General features: G+C 39.6%; 1 protein-coding gene across 2 annotated transcripts in view; it reads right to left on the bottom strand.

Annotated features, from left to right (window-relative positions):
* The window catches only part of nlgn3a (neuroligin 3a), a 223,590-nt gene that overhangs the window by 57,780 nt on the left and 141,381 nt on the right, over nt 1-24,429 (bottom strand). For both annotated transcript variants that reach the window (XM_088430611.1, XM_088430612.1), the window contains one exon: nt 19,523-19,708. In XM_088430611.1, the coding sequence (XP_088286737.1) occupies nt 19,523-19,708 (186 nt within the window). The remainder of the gene's footprint in view (nt 1-19,522; nt 19,709-24,429) is intronic.

Here is a 24,429-nt window from a genome sequence, read left to right as displayed (position 1 = left end):
GTCAACACACAGGGGGTAGGTTGACAACGAAAGGTGGACACAATGACACTAACGAGAAACTGTCAAAGAGAACAGAAACATAAACAATAACCAAGAGTAAGTGTTTCTCCTTGTCTTCAAAATTTGCATTTTGTTCTTGTCCGTTATTGTCTTTGTTTTTGTATTTTGCAGTTGTTGTCATGCATGAGCCTATTTCCTTCTGATAACTTCAAAATTAGGTGTAATTATTACTAGGGATGTCCTGATGCCATTCCTAATTTTGAGGATCTGTTGGTACCAAAATCCGATTCGATATGCTGGTAATTACATTGCAGTTGCCAGTTACATATAATATACTAACATCTTTGTTTGTCTTTTGGCAGTATCTTTGTACTTTTCCAGCCCTTAAAAAAGTGAAACTATATTAGGATAAATATAATTTTTCTAAAAATTTTCCAAATTCTGATTCTGATGATGATCCCAAAGGGATCTGGACATCTACTAACTAATGGTATTTCCAGACAATAAGACGCCCCGGATGTGTGTGTAGAAAATTATGGAGCACAAACAGACATTCTACACTGGTGGGCCACTGGAGACAAAATGGAGGACGAGACTCAAGCGTAAAGCGGAAACACCCTACAGCAAATCGAATATGGCGTAACTTGAGGACTGCTTTTATTATTGGCCAGTAGCTGAGATTTTTTTTTTTTTTTTTTTACAAATTATTGATCGATCCAAAAGGTTAAACTCAACTTTCACGACGTGCAATTTTGGGGGTCTCCTGAATAGTGATGCTTTTGAGGCTATAAAGACTTCTGCATGCTAAACCTGTGGGTAAAAGTGTCACGCACAACCCACGTTTTTCCCCAATGTATTTGACGTTTACAGCTGTTGGTATAACCCACGAATGTTGCTCTTCAGTTGACTTGGAACAGGTTGAGAAAATAGTCTGTCCATGCACCTAATTTATGTGGATACTTATGAATGTATACATTATATAATTGAATATTGATTTTGCAGGCAATAGGAATGTATTTAAAGCTACGGGATCGTAAACTGGCGATACCATTTTTCAAAAGTGCCGCTGGAGTCGGACAGTCGCTGCTGTTGAGTCCTGAGCAGGATTAATGGCCTCTATTGCCTCTCTAAGTTTCAAACCTTTTTACAGGCGCGCACGCCTTGGATGCGCTTGTTCTGTCAGGTTGCACAGTGTTGGCCCTTTATAGTGGAGCTTCCTGCTTGTCAGCACGTTTGCCCGAGTTTCTCTCATTTGGGACTTCTTTGTGCTTCGACGATGCAAATTTCACATGGAAGGTTAACGCCTTTGCACTGCGCAGGGATCATATCAGCAGACAGGCTACTGATGGGAGGGCATGATCGCACACTAATGCACAAACACATAAGCAGATGGTCGATGCGGGTTGCATTTTTTCTATCACCTGGAGAAACACACCGTAGCTTACCTGGAACAACATTATACACCGTATTTAGTGTTCTCTTACTATGATAGCATTCACCTTTTGCTGCCTCATTGTTTAGTGGATGTTTTTTCATTCTTATTATATATATATATATATATATATATATATATATATATATATATATATATATATATATATATATATATATATATATATATATATATTTTTTTTTTTTTTACACAGTGCGTGACTGTGCATTGTGTTCTGCATCCTGATTGCTTAAAGAAGAACCCGTATTTTGTTGTGTGACCTGATTGGCTTAAATCAATACCTCCATGCTGTGTCTCCTGCGGCGCCAGGACCAGGACAGAGTGATAGTTTTTGTTCTTGGAAAACATTAATACAGGAAGAAGAAAATCAATGAATGAATTATTTATTCTTATATTTTAGAGAAATATTTTGGTCTTAGTTTTATTTTTCTTCCTCCTTTTCCTTTAACAGTGATTGTCAATTAAAAAAAAAAAAAAAATATATATATATATATATATATATATATATATATATATATATATATATATATATATAACATACACACACAGACACACTCACACATAGTATAGTACAAAAAACAGAAACGAAAAAACAAACGTGCAGTATAACCATGAAAAATACATGAAATGAATATCCAATAGGTAAGTCAAGAAAAGCATTTACAAAAAAACATACTGACAACAAGATGAAAATCATATAATGAAATCATACTGTAAATGATGATCAAAAACAAATACGAGGAAGAAAAACACGCAAGTGAAAAACAAAACAAAAACAATAAATGAAAGAAAATTGTACTTATTGCAGGTATTATTCTGGAATGTATTCATGCGATAAACAAGGAAACACTATAATGTTCATAAGAGGCTTCTTATCACGCAGTCATAAAAAGAACATCCTGTGGGAAGTAAATGTATTCCTCCATGTTCATAATCAGCTGTGAAGGACCAAATGACTTCCTTCTCAAGTGTTTATTTCAGAACGCTACGTATTTCGAGATTAGTCAACGCTGTAAAAAATAATGGTGAAACAGTTTGAGGTCATTTTCCTTTCCTGCTGAAGAAGCTGTTTATAAATCATATGTGCTTGAAACCTGTGAAATTGATAAAGGGAAAAGCCAGCACTCTCAGGCATAGCCGCGGTATCCATTTGTATTCAAAGGCGCCGAGTGCTTTGAGCAGAGAGAAACAGATGCACAGTTGCTGAAGGGGCGAGCTGGCTCGCCGCAGAGGTGAGCTGCCAGCAACAACAAGAAAACAAGCCTCGTGGTCGTCACCAACGGGCAAAGGTTGGCTAATTGCACCGTGCTCGTTCATCTGCTGGACAATCACGGAAACGCCTAACAGACACGGACTCGTTTGTACGCTAAGATGCTCGACGGGTTTCACCATCACGAACGAGCGTTAAAGGGGCCATCACGTGAAAAGTCAACTTTTTGGAGCTTTTAACCATGCTCCAATTTAATATATCGTAAGGTGTTTTTTTTTCCATCATTGATGCATTCCTGGCTTATTCTGCTCTCTCACACTGTCCCTGCCTGTGCAGCTGAAAATTTGTACAAGCAACTTTTACCTCCCCTACACCTCCCCGTACCGTCTGGGCAAGAGAAAATATACGGCGACCTTATCCATGTCTTTTAGTTTCGTTTTGGTTTCGGAGCTCAGGAGAAGAGATTTTGCACCGGGTCGGCCAAGTAATTAGCAATGTTTTATTTATTAGCTACAACCTTTTAATGTAGAAAATGCTGAAGTGGCCAAAATGTGTGTTTCGGAGCACACAGCCGGACAATCGACGTCAGCAGTAAATAATTCACCGGTGGGTGGAAGTACTGTTATGAGAACTAGGTTCCCATGGGGACTGATTTTATTGGAAGAACGCATGTTAGTGGTAGCGGTGTATTGACAAAGTTTTGCATTTTGATAACAGAAAAACACCTGTTTTCTGCCCCGTCATCCATGCTATTGGAATATTTTCAATCAAAGTCAAGCCCTGTGATGATGAGCGGTCAAGATGATGGATGGAGGCATGTTTCGGCCAGCCGGCACTGAACGATGTCATGAAGCGGGCCAGGCAAAGTAAGAGGTGCAGTCTCTGCAAACAAGGTGTTTTACATCCCGGTTGGAAATATAGGTTCATTAAAACTCAAATTTAATAAGAAATTAAATCTCCAATGTGCCGAACGTCATTTATATGCATGTATTACACCGTGGATAGTTTAAAACGTTTAATGTAACATTGTTTAAGAGTATGACGGAGAATCTACATGAACTGTCTGTCAGAGAAAAAAAAAAATGGCGCTAGGAGGAAGTGGTGAGAAATTTGTGTGCAACAAAGCGAGAGAAGGTGTGAGAAGAGGAAGAGGAGGAGGGAGGTCAGTGGAGATGCTGAGATGGGCGGAGGAAGAGGGATTGGAAACGGGAGGGTGGGGGGTGAACCGGGCCCCGGTGCTCAGCTGTCTGCGCTTCCTCTGCAGGTGGGACCCGAGCAGTGCCAAGTCGCTCTCTCCCGCTCACACAAACACCCATGCATGGCTCTATAATGGATGCTTTACACTGGTGCCAGCCAGGGAGCAAGAGATAGCGAATGTGCGAGAACACCAACTAGGTCGGGATGCGATCAAAACCAAAATGCCTTTGAGATGGCAAAGAAAATGCCTTTGAGATTATGGGAAATTGTTGGACGTAGAGACAGGCGGACCAGACATCAGCAAGCCATTAGAGCGAGCAGGACAGGAAACAGACGAGACCCTGTCTGCTATAATCTGATGACGCAATTGCTTTAATTGATCCAAATCTTAACAGGATCAAAGTATTCCGGGGCACAGCCTGGAGAATCGGCCACCTCCTCCATGACTGTCACTGTCCATTAAGATGTGTATGAATACGCTCTTGACAATAATTGATCAAAGAGGATTCGTGGGTAGCATCCACCTGAGCTAATAGCCTAAGCCTTCGCTGGGGGACCGCGGCTCATCAAGAGACGACACAGTCCGTCGTCACCTCGTTCATCAGACGCGATTTAGATTCCAAAAGCAATCTCGGTGCGACATCGCCAGATGGCACTTCTTGTATTGTCTTGGAGAATATTGCTGAGGCAGCCTGTGTGGGCCAAATGTTGTGCAAGCTGCCAAAACCCGTTGCTACGGTTGCAGACATGGGCCACAGGTACAGTGTGACTTTCAGAAGTCCAACTTTCCAAAGGTCTTAAAGTTTGGAATTTGACAAGAAAATACAAATAATGACAATAAAACGTGAATATGAGAAGGCTGACTTCAAAATAAACTGCAATTTACCAAATAATATTTGAAGAGAATACATTGGTATGATTTTATTTTGAAGTTATTCCTCATGGCATGTCATGGCGTCGCAACTTTACTACCGGTAGTCTTTCCACAGTGAGAGTTGAAGATTTATACGAACAAAAGAATGTTCTATAATCATATTCAATTGCAAATTTAGTCACTAACAAATGACAATCACGCTGAGATGGAAATTGAAATGAGATACCTCTTTCCAGAAATCTCAAGTTTCAATATAGCTGCTTCTAGCAAGAATTAGCCACGAAATAGCAGCACTCAAGTGCTCCATATAGGCTGGCATGATAGACGTAAATGATTCTGTACGTTTTGATGTCTGACACAGTTGCTATACCTACTGATTACTTTTAAAAAAAACATGCTAAAATGTGCTTTATTTTTAGCTGGCAAAATTGTCTCATAGCCCCAAATTTCTGGGGAGATATTTGGAGGAAGGGGTAGAAAGTACGGTACAATGAAGCACAGTTGAAATTAGAGTGTAAAAGCTCACAAACAATAATGTATACAAGTTGGAAAGTTGGATACTGCTACGCACTAATGAAATCAAAAGAAATGTAAAAAAGTTGGACATTCATATTTTTTTATCTGTATTTAAACGTTCGACTAAAGCTTACCAAATAGTCATTGCTAAGGTCATGTAAAATCAGTTAATACAAAATTAAATGGTAATGGCAAGAGCGGTGTAATGATTAATCAAAAAATAGCAACTCAAATGAATGGAAAATTATTTTTGATGATTGTTACAGACTTAAAATTGTTCAGATCCTCAGAATTTCAGCATCTTGATAGTAAATATCCCTTGATTTATTATATAAACAAATCAGCTCCCTGTTCCAATTGTGTCTTGTCCAGGTCCTTCTTGTTGTCTTGTTATTTTGAATGTATTTAGTTTCCCGTTTCCTTTTGGTTCTTGTCGAATCATTGTCAAATTGTTGCTGTCGATGTGGCTGTTGTTTTGTTATATGTCTGTGAGTTTATTCGTGTGTTCCTCTGAGTTTTGTATTAGTTTATTAGTTTTATTAGTTTATTAGTTTTTTTGTGGTAAGTTTAGTTTCTGGGTTTTATAAGTTGCTTTGGATGCAGTTTTTGCACTGTCTATTCTTCTCTGAGCGTTCATCTTCCACTTTTGTCAGCAATTCCTCCACGCAAACCCGCGTCAGACAGTTCGACTGTATATGCATTGCCCTGAGCTCTCAGTTTGAACGCAAGAATTTACTAAAGCAATCAATTACCCCCCCTGCTACTTTCTCTGAGTTAGTTTTCGACTTTTTTAGCAGCTATAACTTCATGTTTTATAGGTTGAGGCACCTGCGGCGAGCGGAGACAGACTGATGGCTGGACCACCAGAATAAACTGCTCACACTGTTTTTGGGCAATTTGTCAATTTTTCATTCCTTGGCTCTCCGCTGGCTCGGATTCGCTAAAGCTGCCTACACCTGATGGACAGCCGGAGTGGAGCCATCTTTTTACAACATATTATTAACTCTGCAGGTCTACATTGTTATGTGCTTGTCATTGGGTGGGATTGCGCAGAAAAACGAGTGGAACGCTAATTTATATGAAAGTTGGTACCAAGAAAGAATGTATGATATTTTAGTCGATCAAGATAAATGTGAGTCTCCAAAGAAATTTTTCATTTATGTTAACCTTGTGATATTTCTGCTAATTTCTCATTGAATAATGCATGTCTTTTAATGAGTCTGGTCTTTAGGCGTTGCGTTTGCATGTTCTTCCTGAGCTCCCTCAGGGTGCTCCTGCTCTATTCCACATGCGTGTTAGGTTGATTAAAGACAAATTTGTCTGTAGAAGAGAATGTGTGGGTAAAAGTTTCAGGATATCATCAAAAATCTGTGGGTGAGTGGGGGGGGGGCATCTTGGTTGGACAAGTACAAGAGAGGATTAGAGCCAGTGAAGACAGAAAAAGGCTGGGAATATTCTCACTTTTATTACAAAATTCTGACTTAAAATTCTCAGATTTCTCACTTTACATCAGAATTCATTCTTCTCAGTCAGAATTTTAACGATCAAGTCAAAATTCTGACTTCAAAGTCAGATTTCTAACTTAAACTTGGATTAATTCAGACTAACCTTTAATCTAATTTTTGAAGTTGGGCATTTGACATCTCAAAATTCCCACTTATGGAATTCAGATTTGAAAGTGAGCACTCAAATAGTATGAATTCTTAGTCATGAATTCTCAAATTTACTATAGCTACATATAGCTACATATCAGAATTCTGACAAACTTGAATTAATTCTGATTTATGAAAAAGTTCAATTTACTGTCAGAACTCTGTTGTCTTAGGGTACTTTACTATTAGAATTCAGATTTGAAAGTGAAAATTCTGATCAAAAAGTAACATTCTGAGGATAAAGTCAGGATTCTGACTTTAAAATCAAAGATCTCACCTAACCTTGGATTAATTCTGAATACTCTGAAAATGTCCTACTGTATGAATCTTGGTGTGTCTGAGTACTTTACTTTAAAGTAAAAATTCCGAGGTATAAAAAAATGATTTGAAAGAGAATTCTGAGAAAAGAATCCTTAAAATATACAGAATACTCACATTAAAGTCAGAATTCTGAAGTGACAATAGTCACTTCAAAATAATGATATTGACTTAATTCAGATTTTATCCTCAGTTCTCACTTATGTCAAAATTCTGAGAAGTGAAAATTTTGAGCACAAAATTCTGACCTCTTCTAACTCAGAATTTAAAATTTCTCACTTTAAGTGGGAATTCTGAGAATAAAGTCAGAATTGTGGTTGAGAATTCAATATTCTTTGTCTAAAAATCCAAAAAATAAAGTCAGAATTTTAAAATAAATAGGAGAATCTTTACAACCTTGTATTTTTTTTTTCTGGCCCAAATTCTCTTCCATAGACAAAAACGCTCTCGTTTTATTGCAAGTGTGACAGTAAATGATTTAAGTCTCACTCATGTACCACTCAGCTTGTCCACAAAATGGCTGTCACGATATAGCAAACCTCAGCAGTGATACTTATATAAAAAAAAACCCCACACACAATAATTCCTGCTTACATGAAATGGCCTCCCCTATTTAATTATCACGCTTGTCAATTCAAGTAGAATAATACAGCAGCTGACAAGGCGAGCCCCGTCTCTCATCTTGCGTACCTGTTTTTCACACCCTGATACGCAGCGACACCTTTTCAGCAAACGGGCAAATCAAAAAAGCACCAAACACTCAGATAACTTTACACCATCTAGGTGCCGAGCCCCTTTGACAGCTCAGAAATGGCTTCTATTCATTTTTTGACAATTGTTCAGAGTTTTCCCAGAACCACGCCGCATTTGCACAACAATGGCTGCCACAGGCGTGTGCCTGTATGCGGCTATCTTTCCCCTTCCAAGCTTTCAGTAAAGCTGCCTTCATTTGATGTTTAAAAGTCTGCTGTCAATGGAAGGCTGCTCCAAGAGAATGTTACTGAGAACAGGACGTCTTAAACTTTTTGACCTTGGGGCCTAAGTATTCCTGTACAAAATATCCGGGGGCCCATTCAGAAATTATGATTTGTGCTGACTTATTGCTGAGTTGTTATGTCAGCAATCGAGTCTTGCCACGGGCCAAATTCTTTCCTTTTGTGTGCCGAAATTACATTTTGCAGGGAAAGCTGAGGTAATGATAAGGCTCACAGTTTGGTTTGATAGCGGTGTTTGTGTCCATCCAGCCATTTTTTAGACCCGCTTACAAGCTTGCTGCTGCCTATCCCAGTTGACTTTGGAGAGTAGGCGGGGCACACCCTGAACTGGTTGCCAGCCAATTGCAGCGCACACAAAGTCAAACAATCATTCATGCACCCAATCACACCCAAGAACAGTTTAGTTGTCCCAATACACCTTCCATGCATGGAGTGCCCGCTGAGAACCCACGTGAGCTCAGGGAGAACATACAAACTCCACACAGGATTTGAACTCTGGTCCCTTATCTGTTAGGCGGAGGTGCTAACCACTCTCCCAACGAGCCGCCCCGTCATACGACATTGATCCGTTCCGAAGTTGAGAAAGCGAAATCATCGTATGGCGGGCAATAGAAAACCTATGCTAATTAGCTAATGCATGCAAAACCCCAGGTAAAAACATCCAAATTTTATATACTACATATTGGAAATGTGTAACAACATAGTATAGTAAGTACTACTTATATGTAACATATATGTAGTATATACTGATAGACTGCCCACCCCTGTGTCTTGCAACATCAAGTTAAAGCTTACTATATTTCAGCATTCACTAATTTGCCATTTATTTCTTATTTATACCTTCTTACAGTAGCTCCTTTGCCTAAAGGCCTAAATACACCAATGAGACGTCGGCCAAACGTGACAGACGCTTACCTCCTGTGGTGTCGACTGACGGTTGGCTTGTTGCACTCAATTGGGAATAAGCCAATAGGAAGGGACCATGCGGGGAAAACGCAAATGTATTTTTTTTTGGAAAAAGCCAACCAGAATTCTCTTCACGAGGATGGGGTATACAAATGTAAACCTTTCTCGCAAAATAACTCCCATGCAAAGACTTCGGGCGTTTGATACAGTAACATGTATTGCTGGCTGTCAAGGAGCTAGTTCCAAGAAGGCAGCAAAGGCACAAGAGAAACAACACAAAATGGGGAAAATCCTGGATACTCTTTCTGGTTTTCTGCGTTTGTCACTTCCTGTTCTTGGCTTGTTTGCTTAATTGTCTAGCTAAAAATCAGAAAGAACGTCAGAACGGTCTGATGCGGATTCAACAGTTTGAATCCGCTAAAACGTTCCTCTGACGGCTCCAACTTTATGACACTGTTTTCTAAAGTAATTGAGACAGTTTATACCCACGTTTTGACTCCTTCCAGCACCCGACATAGGATTTGTAGTATTAAGAGCTAAAGTCCCCAAATTTTACTTATATCAGAAACTAATTATACAAACCACAAGTAACGATAATAATCTTATGTCCTTCTAACGTGTCGCATTAACAAACCCAGAAAGGAAATGCTTCAAAGCAAAGTGTCGTATATTTTAAGCAAACAGTTAGATTTTATTTTGCAATGAATTAAGACCACTATTTTGCAAACCCAGGAGGCAAGAAAAAACATTTTGAGCACCCTATCGCTGCGGTATATACAGTATAAATGGGATCATTATTTATGAACATTTTAGAAATATACCTCAAATTGTATCCTTTTAATAAACGAAAAACAAACCATTTCAATCAACTTTCAGCAAATATTTACTTTTTTTACAGGGTTTGTACAGGTTACAGTTTAAAGTGCATCAAAATGCATAAAACTAAAAATGAAAAAATGTCAACCCTTATTCAAACTAGACATTTTTTGACAAACTGAACCATTTGTTGCTTTTTTTTCCAGTAACGTCATTTTGGGGCCCTCATGGCACAAAGAGGGAGACTTAAAATTACTTGGCTATCCACTAGCTGGCGCATGCGGCCCGACTTCAGTTTGTGGTTCTCAAATGGGGGTACGTATAAGCACACAAAGCATATGTGACATTTTAACAGGTTTTCTGGAAGGATAACGAAATGTAAATTAATGCCTAGAAGTGCCATGGCAAAAATAGTACATTTTCAAATTAAGAGCAAATTAACTGGATCACAATACAGCATAGAGATACATTTTATTATGAATCCTCAGCAAAACCTTGTATGGTTTTATTTTGTTTTATGGATGCACGTTTGTGTAGGTGACACATTTTCCCTGTGGTCCTTAGAGCTGATTCGGGGATACTTGACTGAAATAATATAGCAAAGGGGGATATCATTGACTTGAGATGTGAGCAGCGAGAGAGGACATTACGGAGGTGTTCATTCCACAAGGGGAAGTTCCTTGGGGGTTTCACTTCGTAGTGCAAATTCACACGTGCTCATTTCAAAGGTCATAGCAAGCTGTAATAGTAAAGTTACGACAGAGTTATAGAACAATCCTTACACATATTTCATCCAAATGGCTGAGTGGCCTCCTTATCTACTTTGGACAAATGCTGATTTGGGGCAGCATTCGTATTGACCTTAGGTTACATGTCGATATTTCAAGATGCAGCCATGAATAAGGGCAGGGGGTTTTCCAATAAGTTCTCTGCTTGGTTTGATGAATGTAACAGAAGGTGCATAGACAGTAAGTCACTTTAGGTTTCAGATTTGGTAAATGTGCAATTGGAAGCACAGGGCAGCGTTACTCTATGACTGTGCCTTACGGTCCTTTTAATTAAAATGCATAAACTGACTTGGAAAGATAAGAGGGAAGAGATACAAGCTAATTAGACCAAAAATTAGACAGAAGAGCGGGTAGTGAAACATAAAGCTGCTAAAACCTTTTGGATTTTTAACACAAAAACAAGCATACAAAATAAATTAAATTAAATTAAAACAAAACCGAACAAAACAAAAAACAGTTGTCAAACTTCAGCATATTGATGGACTTAAGTTTACCTTACGTTGTGTGTTTTCCTGTTTGTTTTGTTTGAGTGATGCCAAAACAGAAAGGTAGCGATAAATGAAGCAAAATTTGATGGCAAAGCTAAAAAACAAGATTAAAGCAATGAAAAGTCAAATATCAAAACTTTCATCACATACATTCTATTACTATCCATTATCACCTTTACAAGTTACTTATTATTTACTTATTATTTGACCCTTTTTTACTGCTACAGAATGCAGTAGCTAGCTAGGCTACATCCCACCTAGCTATTACGCTAATAATTGAAAGGTAATTTAAAGATGTGCTTTTTTCAGCATTTGTGGAAGATTAATCAATTTGTCAGCCATGTTAGTCGAGTTTTGATGCCTAAATGTGCATTTTTATATCAGCCGTACTCTTTCCTACAAAAATGATAGTAATGGGAAAAGCTAGAGTTGGCTGTTAGCAGTCCGTGCCAGTTGCAGCTAAGAAAGAGCGGTAAGTCAAATAAAAAGGGCACAGTTTAGAGTACACGAAAAGGTATTCCATTTGACTCGTTTATTAATTGTGGTATTTTGTCAGATACACACAATCATATACTTGGTGGAACACGGATGAGGTGCAACTTTGGGTATTTATGGCAAAATTAATTGGCGCTGCAAAAGGAAAAACAGCTGGAGCAAATTCAACGTTACACTGGCACAGCGTTCATTAACTGCTCCCGATGCGGGAAATCTGAAACACACTTAACTTCACCTCCATCAAATACGTAACTTACAATTCGGGAAACAAGAAAATGTGAATAATTTACAAAGGTTAAATTTATTCTGTTTTGCTGTAGTTTTTACATTGTGTCAAACTGTTGGTACATCCTATACACGATAACATAGAAAATACCAGAAGTTAACCCTAAAATTAAGGCTGCATACTATACACCGGTGTGTCCTATATTTGGGGAATTGCGGTAATAGATGGATGCCACAATTTTCAGATGAGTTTGGTGTTACTATTGGAGAAGCTATTAATGTGCTTTCTTACCTTCCAAAAATTATTTTATGCCTGTGAGCTCATAAGCTAGCTCAAAACTAGTGACCTTCCTTTACATTATGGAGTTTCAATGCTGAATTTCGCAATGGGACTGATTACTTCAATACTTTTCGCTCATTTCCAACTCTGAATCAATCTGAGTTTGACAGGCATCATGGCGAAGCCTGGGTTCAATGAAAACATCGAACAAACTAGCATAACCGCGACAGAGAGCTCACGGCAACGTCGACATTAAACCCGGCAAATGTATCAGAGTGATTTACAAACAAAGATTGATTTGAGGTCCAATAACATTGTTGTCGGTCTTATTTCTGCCATTTATATGTCTGTGATTTAAATACATGCCAGGAACAATGCCGCAGTCGCTGGCACGGATGTGTGTCGTTAAATCACATGTGGGGCCTTAAAGGGACGTCTGTTCGTGCTCTTAGTGAAGCCGTGCCGGTGGTATTCATTACAATTCTATTACACCTTGAATTATTGTCCTATCCGAGTAGAATTTCAAGCATTGTAAGCAGAGACATTAGTAGTAACAAGGGTGATAAACAGCGATGTAATACTGCGAAGTCCATGCTGCGGTACTGTGTATGAAACCGTCAGTAATGAAGAAGCACAAAAAAAAAAAATGTGGTTGAAACATTAGCCACAATGTAAAAAATTCAATTTGAAAAAAAAAAAAAAAAAAAAACCTCTTCAGCAGTAATTCAATTACATAAAGCCGAATTGCTGTCAAAGTTGGCATTATCAGCGTGACAGTTTTGATTACACGAATGCTCATAGCTTGCAAAAGTGACAGCGACAACACATTTGGATTAATAAGACAACTGCTCTGATTAAGGAGCAAATGCTTGAATTTTGAAAAGCAACACGCCGATACATTTGTGTCCACTGCAGTGGTCACTGGGTCTCGAAAAGATATATGAGGCTGGCTTAAGGGTTACTTTACTTTGAAAGATCTGATACTTATAATAATTAATAAGATTAGTTGAGGCTGCAACTATTGGAATCAGTTGAATCATTGAATCATGTATTTTAAATGTTTTAATTTTCTCCCTTCACTCATTGCTTTTGTTTGCATTTTGTTTTTGCACAATTCCTTTAATAAATAATCGATAACGTCACTAATTTTGAAAGTATAAAGAGCATCACTTTCTAAAGTAAAATTAACATTTTAAAAAGTTTAATTGTTATTTTGAAACAATTTAATATTCAATTGCTCATATTCTGACACTTTTTGACAGTTTTAATTGTCTTAACGATTATGTGTCACACTTCTATTAATGTTAAATTGTTATTGCAGCAAGAATTAATGCAATATTTAAAAAATAAATAAGTATAGTACACTGAAAACTGTTAAAAAAATAACCTGATTATGGGTCCAAAAAAAAAAATATATATATATATATATATATATATATATATATATATATATATATATATATATATATATATATATACGTCAGATCTTTTGCAAAGTGCATTAATCAGAAGGACTCCAGACATTGCAGAAAAGCCATTAAGGTAATAGTTGCTCATGTTTTTTAAATTTCAGTGTCAAATCCCATTTTTGCTAAAGTCTATAGCTCACACATATTAGGAACCGTGTCGCACTTTGCTGACAAGCAAGCTTCTTTCTTTCCTTGGCGCGGTTAAAGGGATTGCACTGTTTTCTGAGTGCCGTCTTGAATTTTAAAAAATGCGTCACGTGTTGCACCAGCGTAATAAAGCCCCAGCGTTTAACACGCACGTTTATGGTGCCCAATAACCCAGAAGTCTTAATAAAAATGAAAGCTGACATTGGCATGAAGGATCCTCCACGCGAGCTGTCTTTAATTTCCAAGATGCTCCATTAAAACAGAAAGCACTTCCTCACAAGCAGAGCTTTTATCCTGATTGCTTACAGGAAGGGAGAATAAAGAAAAAAAACCACACACACAACCTTCAGCGTCACTGCAACCAGTCCCACCAGAATGTACCACAAGCCTGTTTGGACATGTGCAGATATATACAGTATCACTCTAAGTGTTATCTCTCCTGTATATGATGTAACGACTGGCACCTCTCAGCACCAAATAATTGTGTGAAACTGTGAATTTCCTTCTAAGGAAACCGAGGCAAAGCCTACATGTGCATGTGCTTTATTATCTTGGTTTCTACAGTAACTGATATTAAAATAAACAAAATGAATATAGATAGATAGATAGATAGATAGATAGATAGATAGATAGATAGATAGATAGATAGATAGATAGATAGATAGATAGATAGATAGATAGATAGATAGATAGATAGATAGATAGATAGATGTTTATTCATCCATCCATCCATTTTCTAGAGCCACTTAGCCTAACAAGGGTCGCAGGCTTCCTGGCGCCTATCTCAGCTGGCTTCGGGCAGTAGGCGGGTGACACCCTGAACTGGTTGCCAGCCAATCACAGGGCACACAGAGATGGACAACCATTCATGCCTCACACCTAAGGACAATTTAGTATGTCCAATTCAACTAACAAGTATGCTTTTGGAGTGTGGGAGGAAGCCGGAGCGCCCGGAGAGAACCCAAGCAGGCTCGGGGAGAACATGGAAACTACACACAAGAAGGCCGGAGCCAGGCAGACTTGAACTGGAACCTTTCAACTGTGAAGCGAACATGCTATTCACTGTGCCACCGAGCCGCGCTAAAATGATTATTATCATTAATAATTATTAATTCATTACATTACAATTCAACCTCTACTACATGGATTTTCATTTATGACTATTTTTTTGCAGGTTCATGTTGCTTTCCCCCTTTCGAAGATGGACCAGATAAAAAAAAATGTTTGGGGATTTTGCTGAAATTACTTCTTTTAGGAATGTTTTTACCCTCTTGATAAATGAGGACAAAATTTACTTTACAGTTTTAACTAAAACTGAGTCTGAAAATGATCGATTACTCATTGCAAATTGAGTATATACTGTATGATACATTTATAATTGTGTACAAAGTTATGTATCATGCTTTTGCTGAAGAAAATATGCAAAATATCCCAGTAATAATTAGCAGATAGAGGCAAAAGGCACATTTGCATGTTCAATTAGTGCCAGTGCGATGCCAGGAAGATAATCCTCATGACTGCCTGACATCCTTGCATCTGAACTTCTTCAGCTGCCATTTTGTTTTGAAGCCAGAGAAGAAGAGGACGTCGGGAACACAACTGTTGATCTACATTTAATAAGCCGGTCAAAAACGCTCTCCTGCCGAGGGAGGCTGAGCTTTTAATGACCGCTCCTGCTTCCCGAGTCTCAGACGTGCCGCTTGATTGTTTGGCGCGCGGCAGACAGGGAACGCCATCTTATTAATGGTGAAACGCTGCACATCCCTAGCGAGGAAAAAGAAAGGTCTCGGGACACATAGCGAGCGAGCGTGTGGCCCGAGCATGCTTTTACTGTCTATGAAGGCAGGGAGACAGATGGGTGCGGTGAAGAGGGGATTAGATGGAGGAGGCAGGGCAGGAACCCGGGTCTGGGGGGGGGGGACGCAGCCCACACGAGACGATGACCCAAGCGAGCCATAAGGGGAGGTGGGGGAGGCTTGTGATGAATGTAGCTCATGACCGGAGCCATTGGCACGCCCACATGGAGACGCCACCAAGGCCAGGCCAGAGGAGCAAGCAATCAAAGAGAGGCCGCAGGGCTGGGATGATATAGGAGGATCCAGCTTATTAAATAGGCTTCAGGAGGTGCACGGAGCATCTCAACTAACTTGTCATACTGCCACCAAAGGACTTCATGTTACATAGAAAGCGCCAACCGCAGGCCGCCATGACAGGCTGTGTACAGTGCAAGTGGGATTACCGTCATTAGAAGCATGCACACACGCACACACACCGGGGAGATCCAGAACAGTGTGTCATCCCGGATTTACCTCTCTAACCTGGGCCTCATTATCCTGCATCTGAGCCACACAAGGAAGAAGGAATACGTGTGAGTGCATACGGGCTATGAAGGAGTGTCCCGTGCTGTCATGTTCTATCATATTCTACTCAGTGCCCGATTCAGTGCCCGACAAAAAATGCCTTCGCGGTAGCAACTCAAGCTACAGTCCATTGCTCGAGGTAGTATTTGGAAATAGGATGATATTTTTTAGGAAAAGGTCTACAAGTGGAAGCCTGCAGCCTGAAGAGACACAATTCAGATTTTTTCGCCCCTATCCGACTTGTATCAGATTTTTTGACGGCAATGTGAAAGACACAGATCAGATTTTTTCGAATGCGACCCAGGCCACTTGGGTAAGTGGTCCTAAATCCCATACGTATCCAATCTCTTAACGTGAGACTTCAGTCTGAACGGCCTGGTCGCAATCATCCGACTCATACATAACAGACAAGTGACAAACGACATAATTCCAGCCTCAAAAACACAGAAGCAGCTTGGAAAAAAACAAAACGACAACAGTGTACCAGGCGAAGAAGTTTGAAAATATTCTGAGGGGGGAACACTGTATTTTTGGAGTGTGTGTGTGTGTGTGTGTGTGACCATAAGTTCGATCATCCATTGCGGTAAACACGAATTTTAAGCGCTCCAGCTGTATGATGTCACGGTGTCCTCTGACACTTTTGAACCATTTGGCATTCACACAGGTCACGGTTATTTGGAAATGTGAACGACCTCACAAAAAAATGTGGATTTCACAGAAGATTCGGAATTGAGCATCAAGACCTGCAGTGTGAACCTAGCCCAAAATGGATTGGGTCAGGAATGGAGACATCAGAGGGACTAGAACATTTTACAATTTTTGGAGATAAAGGGAGATAGAGAGTGAATATATTTGTAGAAAGATGTTGAATTTTGAATTGCCAGGCAGGAGGTCTACAGCAGGCCTTCTCAAATAGTGGGGCGGGACCCCCTGGGGGGGAGGGGGGCGGTGACCCTAGGGAAAAGGCTTTGTTTTGGCCATGCAAAGTGTAATTGCAATAAAATAAGGATTGGCTATTTTTTTTTTTAGGCATTTTGATGCACTTGGTTATTTTTTTCAGTTTTAGACTAACCTGTAACCTGGATAAGCACTGTACTTGTCAAAAGTAGCTTCGACCGTAATTTTTTTTGCAGTTTTCATCTGTCTAATTCTATCTATCTATCTATCTATCTATCTAATTTGCCAGTATTTTACAGTTAATTTCTTCAACAAGAAAACGAAAACATCACCACACCGGTGTTTTGAAAGTAATAACTACATCCGGTATTTCTAACTAGGGCTGCTTCTCTTGAATATTTTGGTAATTGGATAAAAAACAATTGTAAACAATTATAAACAATTATAAACACGTACAACCATTTCTTAACAATCAAACTTTTTTTTTTAAATTCTGAGATTTTAGACAACATTCTCCCTACATATTTTTCAAAGAGACCAAAAGACACACAAACGACCTTTGACTCAGCTTGGTATGTTCAGAAGTTAACAGTAGCAACAGCAAAATGTGCAGTGATTTTGTTAATTGTTTTGACAATGCATACAAGATGTTCTTTTGAGTCCCACATTTTGCAAACCACAAAAGGAGAAAAACTTAACGCTGCATTTTTCCCCCCATTGTGTCTCCTGCTCTAATTTCCATTACCATTCGGAACACAACACAATATTTCTTCCTAACGAGCGGCAGACTGCTAACAGGTATACGAAATCGTTACACAAATCCATTACAAGAGGCCACCTGAAAGCAGGTGTGCTCATGCCATTGTATAATTCATTTGATTATGGATTTTCACTTCAGCTTCTTTGCCGCTTTGCAGATGCATTCTATTCTTGTTTACTGTGTTGTCTTGGAAACAAGAACATGATGCCTATTACCGCGTGGAGCTCAAATGATATAACACGTTGGGATTGAAAAACATATGAATATGGAAGCGTTGGTGGAGGCAGAGGTTGCTGTGGCAAATAATATTTCTTTAATTTTTTTAATCCAGGACAAAATTTGGTGCAATTACAGGAGATAAATGCCATGCTCCAACTAAAAAACGTTTGGGTAAATTGCTGCATGTCTTGGCTTTCCTATTTCTAACTTCCAAGGATCTTTGGAGCTCTTTTTTCCCCCCTATCAATGCCACATACACCACCATTCAGTGGGGAAAACAAACTCGGTAATATCCCATTTACTAGGAGGCAGGAGATGGTTTCACTGGCAGTATAATAACATGCTACACGAAGCGTAGCGTTATAGAGTAGGAATAAAAGTAGCTTTAATAGTAAAAATTGAACACAAAAAGCAGCCTTCACCCATCTGATGAAACCGAGGCAATTATTAATATTTCTATGCAAATTGAAGTGCGGCAAATATTAGGCATTTTTTGCAGGGAAAAAAAAACACACCCCAAAAAAGTTTTAATCTTGTCTAGCCAGAAAAAAACAAGGGCGTAAAGAGTTATTTATTTTCCAACCATGTACAGTTTAAGCATCGTAATGCTGCCAGCGATGCGTGTCCAAAGTACCTTGTTAGCGGTGGCTTTACAAGCAGAGTAAAAGCGCGTATGGATGTAAAATGTTAAGATTTCTCATTTGGAATATTAACCAGCACATAAACAACGCTTTACAACGGAACGGATACGAAAAAACCCGCGTCGACGGGATGAGTAAATATGTGAGCGTAGGCAATAATTCAAGGTTAAAAATGATGCCGTTACTGCACGGCTCTGCAGGGTGTAGCAGGAAGTTGACATTCACGGATGGATCCCACAGCGGTGGCTCGTTAAAGGGAGCCCAAGCCAGAATTTCCTTTTTAATTCAATGATGCATTAGAGAAGTATATCTATGAGGAATGCTTACCGCAAGTCCAGGTTAAGCACACATGCTGCACTTAAGTATAAAAGACATAGCCGACGAGAGTAGTATATCATTATGAGATAGCATTAAGGAAGCCCGAGGAAAAATAGCATAACGAGAAGAGTGCCGTGCGTATGCGTGTGTCTCATTTAGCAGCACTGAATGGCTCTTCCAAAGTGCATCATGTTTTTAATCTTGTTCACACACAAACACAAAAAATATACCCGCAGGTTCATTCCTGACATCTGAAAAGGAGGCGGAGGGGTGCAAGCAAAAGCAGCAAAGCATCACAAAACCCACATGTGGAATTTCCCCGTGGTATTGAGCAACACAATAATTGAAATGCAAACACCTGCTCCGTACAACATTTGTCATGCTGTAGCTTACATTAGTCAATAACTGGCACTCTGCCGTAGCCAGATTTTGATACCGAGCAGCAGGCGGGAAGAAGCTCCCCAACCCCCACCCCGATTTTGACGGCATCTTCTGTACCTTCAGAGTGGTGGGAAAGGGTGAGCAGACTGACGCAGGAAGCGCCGATGCCGGAACCGAACACGGTGATGCGGTTGGAGTCTCCTCCGAAGAAGCCGATGTTCTCGCTGATCCACCTTAAAGCCTGGATCTGATCCAGCAGTCCGTAGTTCCCTTTCGCTGCCTGGTCCCCGGTACTGAGGAAGCCTGAAAAACATTCAGATGAAAAGATTTGAAATGCATACGCACTAGAGATATTGTTGGGTGCTTGTTTTCTGACTGTCGGACACTTTAAAATTTTGTCGTACATGGTACAGGTTACAATGACAATAACGAATTATTCTTATTTATTCTTTTTTAGCTGTTATATTGAGGAAAAAAATAGGCTTTAGAAAAATAAAATGGATTCTTGGGACTTGTCGGAAATATGTTTTGAGACACATGGTCGTTAGGACAACAAGTTAGCTTGCCACGGGTAGAGTCGGTGAAGTCATCACACATGCTAACACTAGCATACATTAGCTCCGACTTGTGATTCCAACACTGCATCATTGAAAATTGTCTGGTACCGATCGTATACCAATTCAATTATTTCTCTCACTCTAAAATGTGTTTATTTTGGCCTGAGACCTAGCCTATTAATTTTGTCCTCTTGCATTCATTACATGTCAGCAATACAGAGCAATTGCATCGTCGGAAAGACCCGGGTGTCCCCTACTGAGCACACAAGGACTTAGTAGGATAGATTGAACGCGTAAAAAAAAATATACAAAACAAAAGTGGACGCAAATGAATAAGATAGTTATCAGGAGACTAATACGATACTTTTCGAAACTAAAAACATCACATTTACTTTACAACACTGTGACGAAAACACGGTATGGTGGCAACCACTGCAAACAGCTCATTGTTTAAACTGAAATTTGAAGGTATGATGTACACTATATCTTGGCCTTTATAAGTTGAATTGAACTGGTCCTGATAAAAACAATCTAAATCCATCCATTTTCTAGAGCCGCTTATCGAAAGGAATAAAAAATGCTGTTTTTACAGTAAAATACCGGAAACTTGTTTGCAGAAAAGTACTGTTATATTAAAGGAACACATTTTCTACATTTACGGTAAAAATTGCATCGATACTTTTGATTTTATACAATTAACTGTTAATTTGTCCCCGCGCACTCATATTTTACAAACAATCTTGTCATTGAACAAGTCATGATTTGTCGCTGTCAACGGGTGTGATGGTTAGCAGATAACCTTTCACGCAGAAGATACATGCTTACAGCTAACATACTGTAAGGACGAAAGAGCAGCTATTGGTGTTTTGAATTTTTATGTCGACGTGCCAAGAGGGCCAATATACTGTTTAAAAAAAAAAAAAAAAAGGTAAAATAACAGCAACTTGCTTTCCAGAAAATTACGGTTTAATTACGGTAACACATTTTCTACATTTATGGTAAAAACTTGTATTGATACTGTTGATATTTCTTTTTTTTACATATAGTGTCATCTACTGAGCAGACCAGGACTTAGTAGGCTAGCTTGAATGAGCAAAGTGTTTGATTTTTTTACAAAATCAACAGTATCAATATAACATTTTACCGTAACTGTAGAAACCGTCATTTTACCATAAAAACAGCAATTTTTTTCACAGTGGAGTGGACCTCCCGGTGCGTTGACATCAATATGCAAATTCAAACACCAATAACTGCTCTTCTGTCCGTCTCGAATATTGGCTATAAGCATGTATCCTCAGCGTGAAAGGTTATCTGCTAACCATCACGCCAGCTGACAGCGACGGCAAAATCATGACTTATTCGACGACAAGGTTGTTGGTAAAATAGGAGCGGAGCGCATGTCATCTGGCACCTTATGGAAAATCAATGCCATGTCTCTCTGGTTGAACACCCATCATCTGATATATCGATCAGCGCGGATCAAAACCTTTATGGATCACTGGGCAAAAAAGGGAGCAATGGTTCTATTTTCAAGGCGCTACATGAGCATCTTTCATCTCCATCTTTAACATCCCTCACTCGAACAGTCAGAGCATTCCTGGCCAATCCCATCCATTCCCAGTGTCATCTGCTCAATGATTTGGACAGTGTGTCTCTCCCGGGCCCATCAGACCTCATAGTGTATTATTGCACCGCCCTCTCAAGGGTCTCTCACGAGCCCGAGCCCTGCTGAGTGATGGATAATCGAGAGCCAAGGGAGAAGTTCAAAGGCAGACGCCCCCTAAAGTCCCAACGGTGGACTCGATGTCCGTCAAAGCGGCGAGAACGCACGCGAGGCGACAACTCTGAGACGTGTGGACACAAAGAAGTGCCCCTCCCCTCCGAGGACCGCTAAGCACATCACAGGCAGCCGATGCGGCGGTGGGTTGCATACCCTTCAGCGTTTCTCGGCTTTGTTTCTATTTCATGGTCGATGCCTCTATGTAATGATGAGGACTGTTTTGACGCCCCGTGGGATGAAAGAGAAGCGCTTTGAAGACATGGTTTGCTCAGAAAAAAAAAAAGCAAGATACAAATCTGTGTTTGTGACCTAGGTCAGACAGAGCAATGATCACTTTGGATAAACACAGATTAGAAAGCAGCTGCTCTGGACTCATTAGCTGTTTACGCTACGCCCGAAGACTGTTTGTCCTAACGACCTTTTATCGTCCCTCCTACTGTGAATCCACCGTGATAGACAGCCAGCCACGCCTTCAAAATCGCACCTGCCTTGCCCCCGCGTCGGCAAGGCCGATCACGAATCGGGTGAGGAGGAAGCGGCGCGGGCAGCAAAGCGGGCGACAAATGGATCAACAGATGGTCTCCTTCAGACGCATCCCTGAGGATGACAGAGTAGCGTGGCACATGCAGGGAAAAGCGAGGGAGCGCCAAGGAGACAGGCGGAGGAATAGAAACAGACAGGCAGAGGAGAGGGGAGGACTCAATATCAAGAGCTTTTCATTCACTTCGCTCGCTGCTCCGCCTTGTGCGCCATCGCCACGAAAGGGCAACAGACTTGTACTACCTTCTCCTGGGTGCTAGTTGGAGAGACTACTCTATCCCGAGAATAAAACTTATTTAGGTCACCATGTGTCCGTCATCTTATGAAATACGCCAGATGGGCTTAGGTACTGAGACAAACTCCCTACAAATTTATATTAACCCTCCTGTTATGTTGTAGGTCAAAGTGACACATTGGAAAGTTAATGTTGTAGGTTTTTTTTCAGTACAAGGCTCTTGTTTGTCTGATGTATAATCAAAATATTCATTAGGGCGGTTCGGTGGGGCAGTGGTTAGCACCTTCGCCCCACAGTTATGCGTGGGTTCTCTCAGGGCACTCCGACCGACTCCCTCACCCCAAAAAAACATTCACGGCAGGTGTATTGGACACACTAAATTGTCCTTAGGTGTGATTGGGTGCATGAATGGTTGTTCATCTCCCTGTGCCCTGCAATTGGCTGGCAGCCAGTTCAGCTGCCCCAAGTCAGCTGGGTTAGGCACCAGCAAGCCTGCGACCATTGTGAGGAAAAGCAGCTACAGGAAATGAACGGATGAATGAAAAGTTCCATTAACTCATTCAATCCCAAAAACTGAGTTTTATGTTTTATTTTTTCTTACGATCAATCCCAGGTTCTTATTTATATGTTAGTGTTTGGTTCGAAGCTCTAAAAGTATTAAATTAACTACTTTGGGTAATTAAGTACTAATGTTTTTGATTACTTTAGTAATTCCTTACCTAAATGATTTCTGATCCCAGTTTCAAAGTAATCAGTTACTTTTTTAAATTAAGTGCAAAGTAATCAGTTAATTTTGGTACTCAAGGTGTGGAAGTAAGTGATGCTTTAGGTAACCAAGCATAAGATAATCAATTACTTACTAGGACTGTTTTCCCTAATATTTGATTTGCTTGATTATGGATTGTATTCTGCTCAGGGAGCGAACAGAATAAGAATTTCACTGTGTGGTGCAATACTATTCACATGACAATAAAATCTCTTTGAATCTCTTTAAAGGACTAAAATAGTTAGGTAATTAAGTAATAAAATAATTGATTAATTTAAAACTTTATTACCTAAGGTAATCAATTATCGTTGTGCAGGATTTTTGCCAATCGAGCTTTATGTCGAAGGCATTTTACAAAAAAGGTGAGGCATCGAAAGAAGATACTAGGGAGCTGATATTTCACCCATATGGTGACAAAAATGTCTAAGTAAAAGCATGACCAATTTAGTTATAAGGGTAATCCTTTGGCTTAAATACAGCGAGTAGAGCATCGATTGGATGAGTTTGTTGTGAAGGAACTATTGGTAAATATCATCTTCTCAAATGACCTCATATTTGTGCTTTAATTGTGTTGAGTCAGGAGCTTGTACACCTGCAAAAGTGGAGGCTAACAGCATATTTTTTTGTATGTAACATGCATGTGCTCCAATTATTAAAAAAATAGATGCTGTATACTTATGTGCAGCTATGATCCTAAATTAAAAGAAATAGCTACAATTATCACATTGGAACAAAACGTCATTATAAATCATTAGAGGATGACAAAATATGATCAATCAGAATTGCATATCCATCTGGCAAGATAAACACTGCCCAATGCTCTACTCAATGGGGACACTTTGTTTCACCAGGCGGATGCTTCTGCATTTATAAATATTTATAAATAAATGTGGCCATTAAAATGGAGAAAGGTAGCAATCCACTATCTGAGACAACAGGACAAGCTGCAGGCACTATTGTAAAAATAATTATTGTATAGCTGCTGGCGATGCTTTAATTGGAAAGGTGACAGCGAATATTTTCTTTGGAAAGCAATTAAGATAGCAATGCAATTGTTTTTATGCTTGGCTATAGAGTCGCTATTTTTAAATAGATCCGGATTGACCGTGTTGCTATTGTCTGGCACACTGGTATCAGCTTTGTATC

The sequence above is a fragment of the Hippichthys cyanospilos genome, chromosome 13 (genome assembly GCF_059441005.1).
Source record: "Hippichthys cyanospilos isolate Australia breed blue-spotted pipefish chromosome 13, RoL_Hcya_1.0, whole genome shotgun sequence".
In the NCBI taxonomy this organism is placed as follows: Eukaryota; Metazoa; Chordata; class Actinopteri; order Syngnathiformes; family Syngnathidae; genus Hippichthys; species Hippichthys cyanospilos.
Note: the sequence above shows the minus strand (reverse complement) of the source record. Positions and strands in the feature narration are given on the sequence as shown.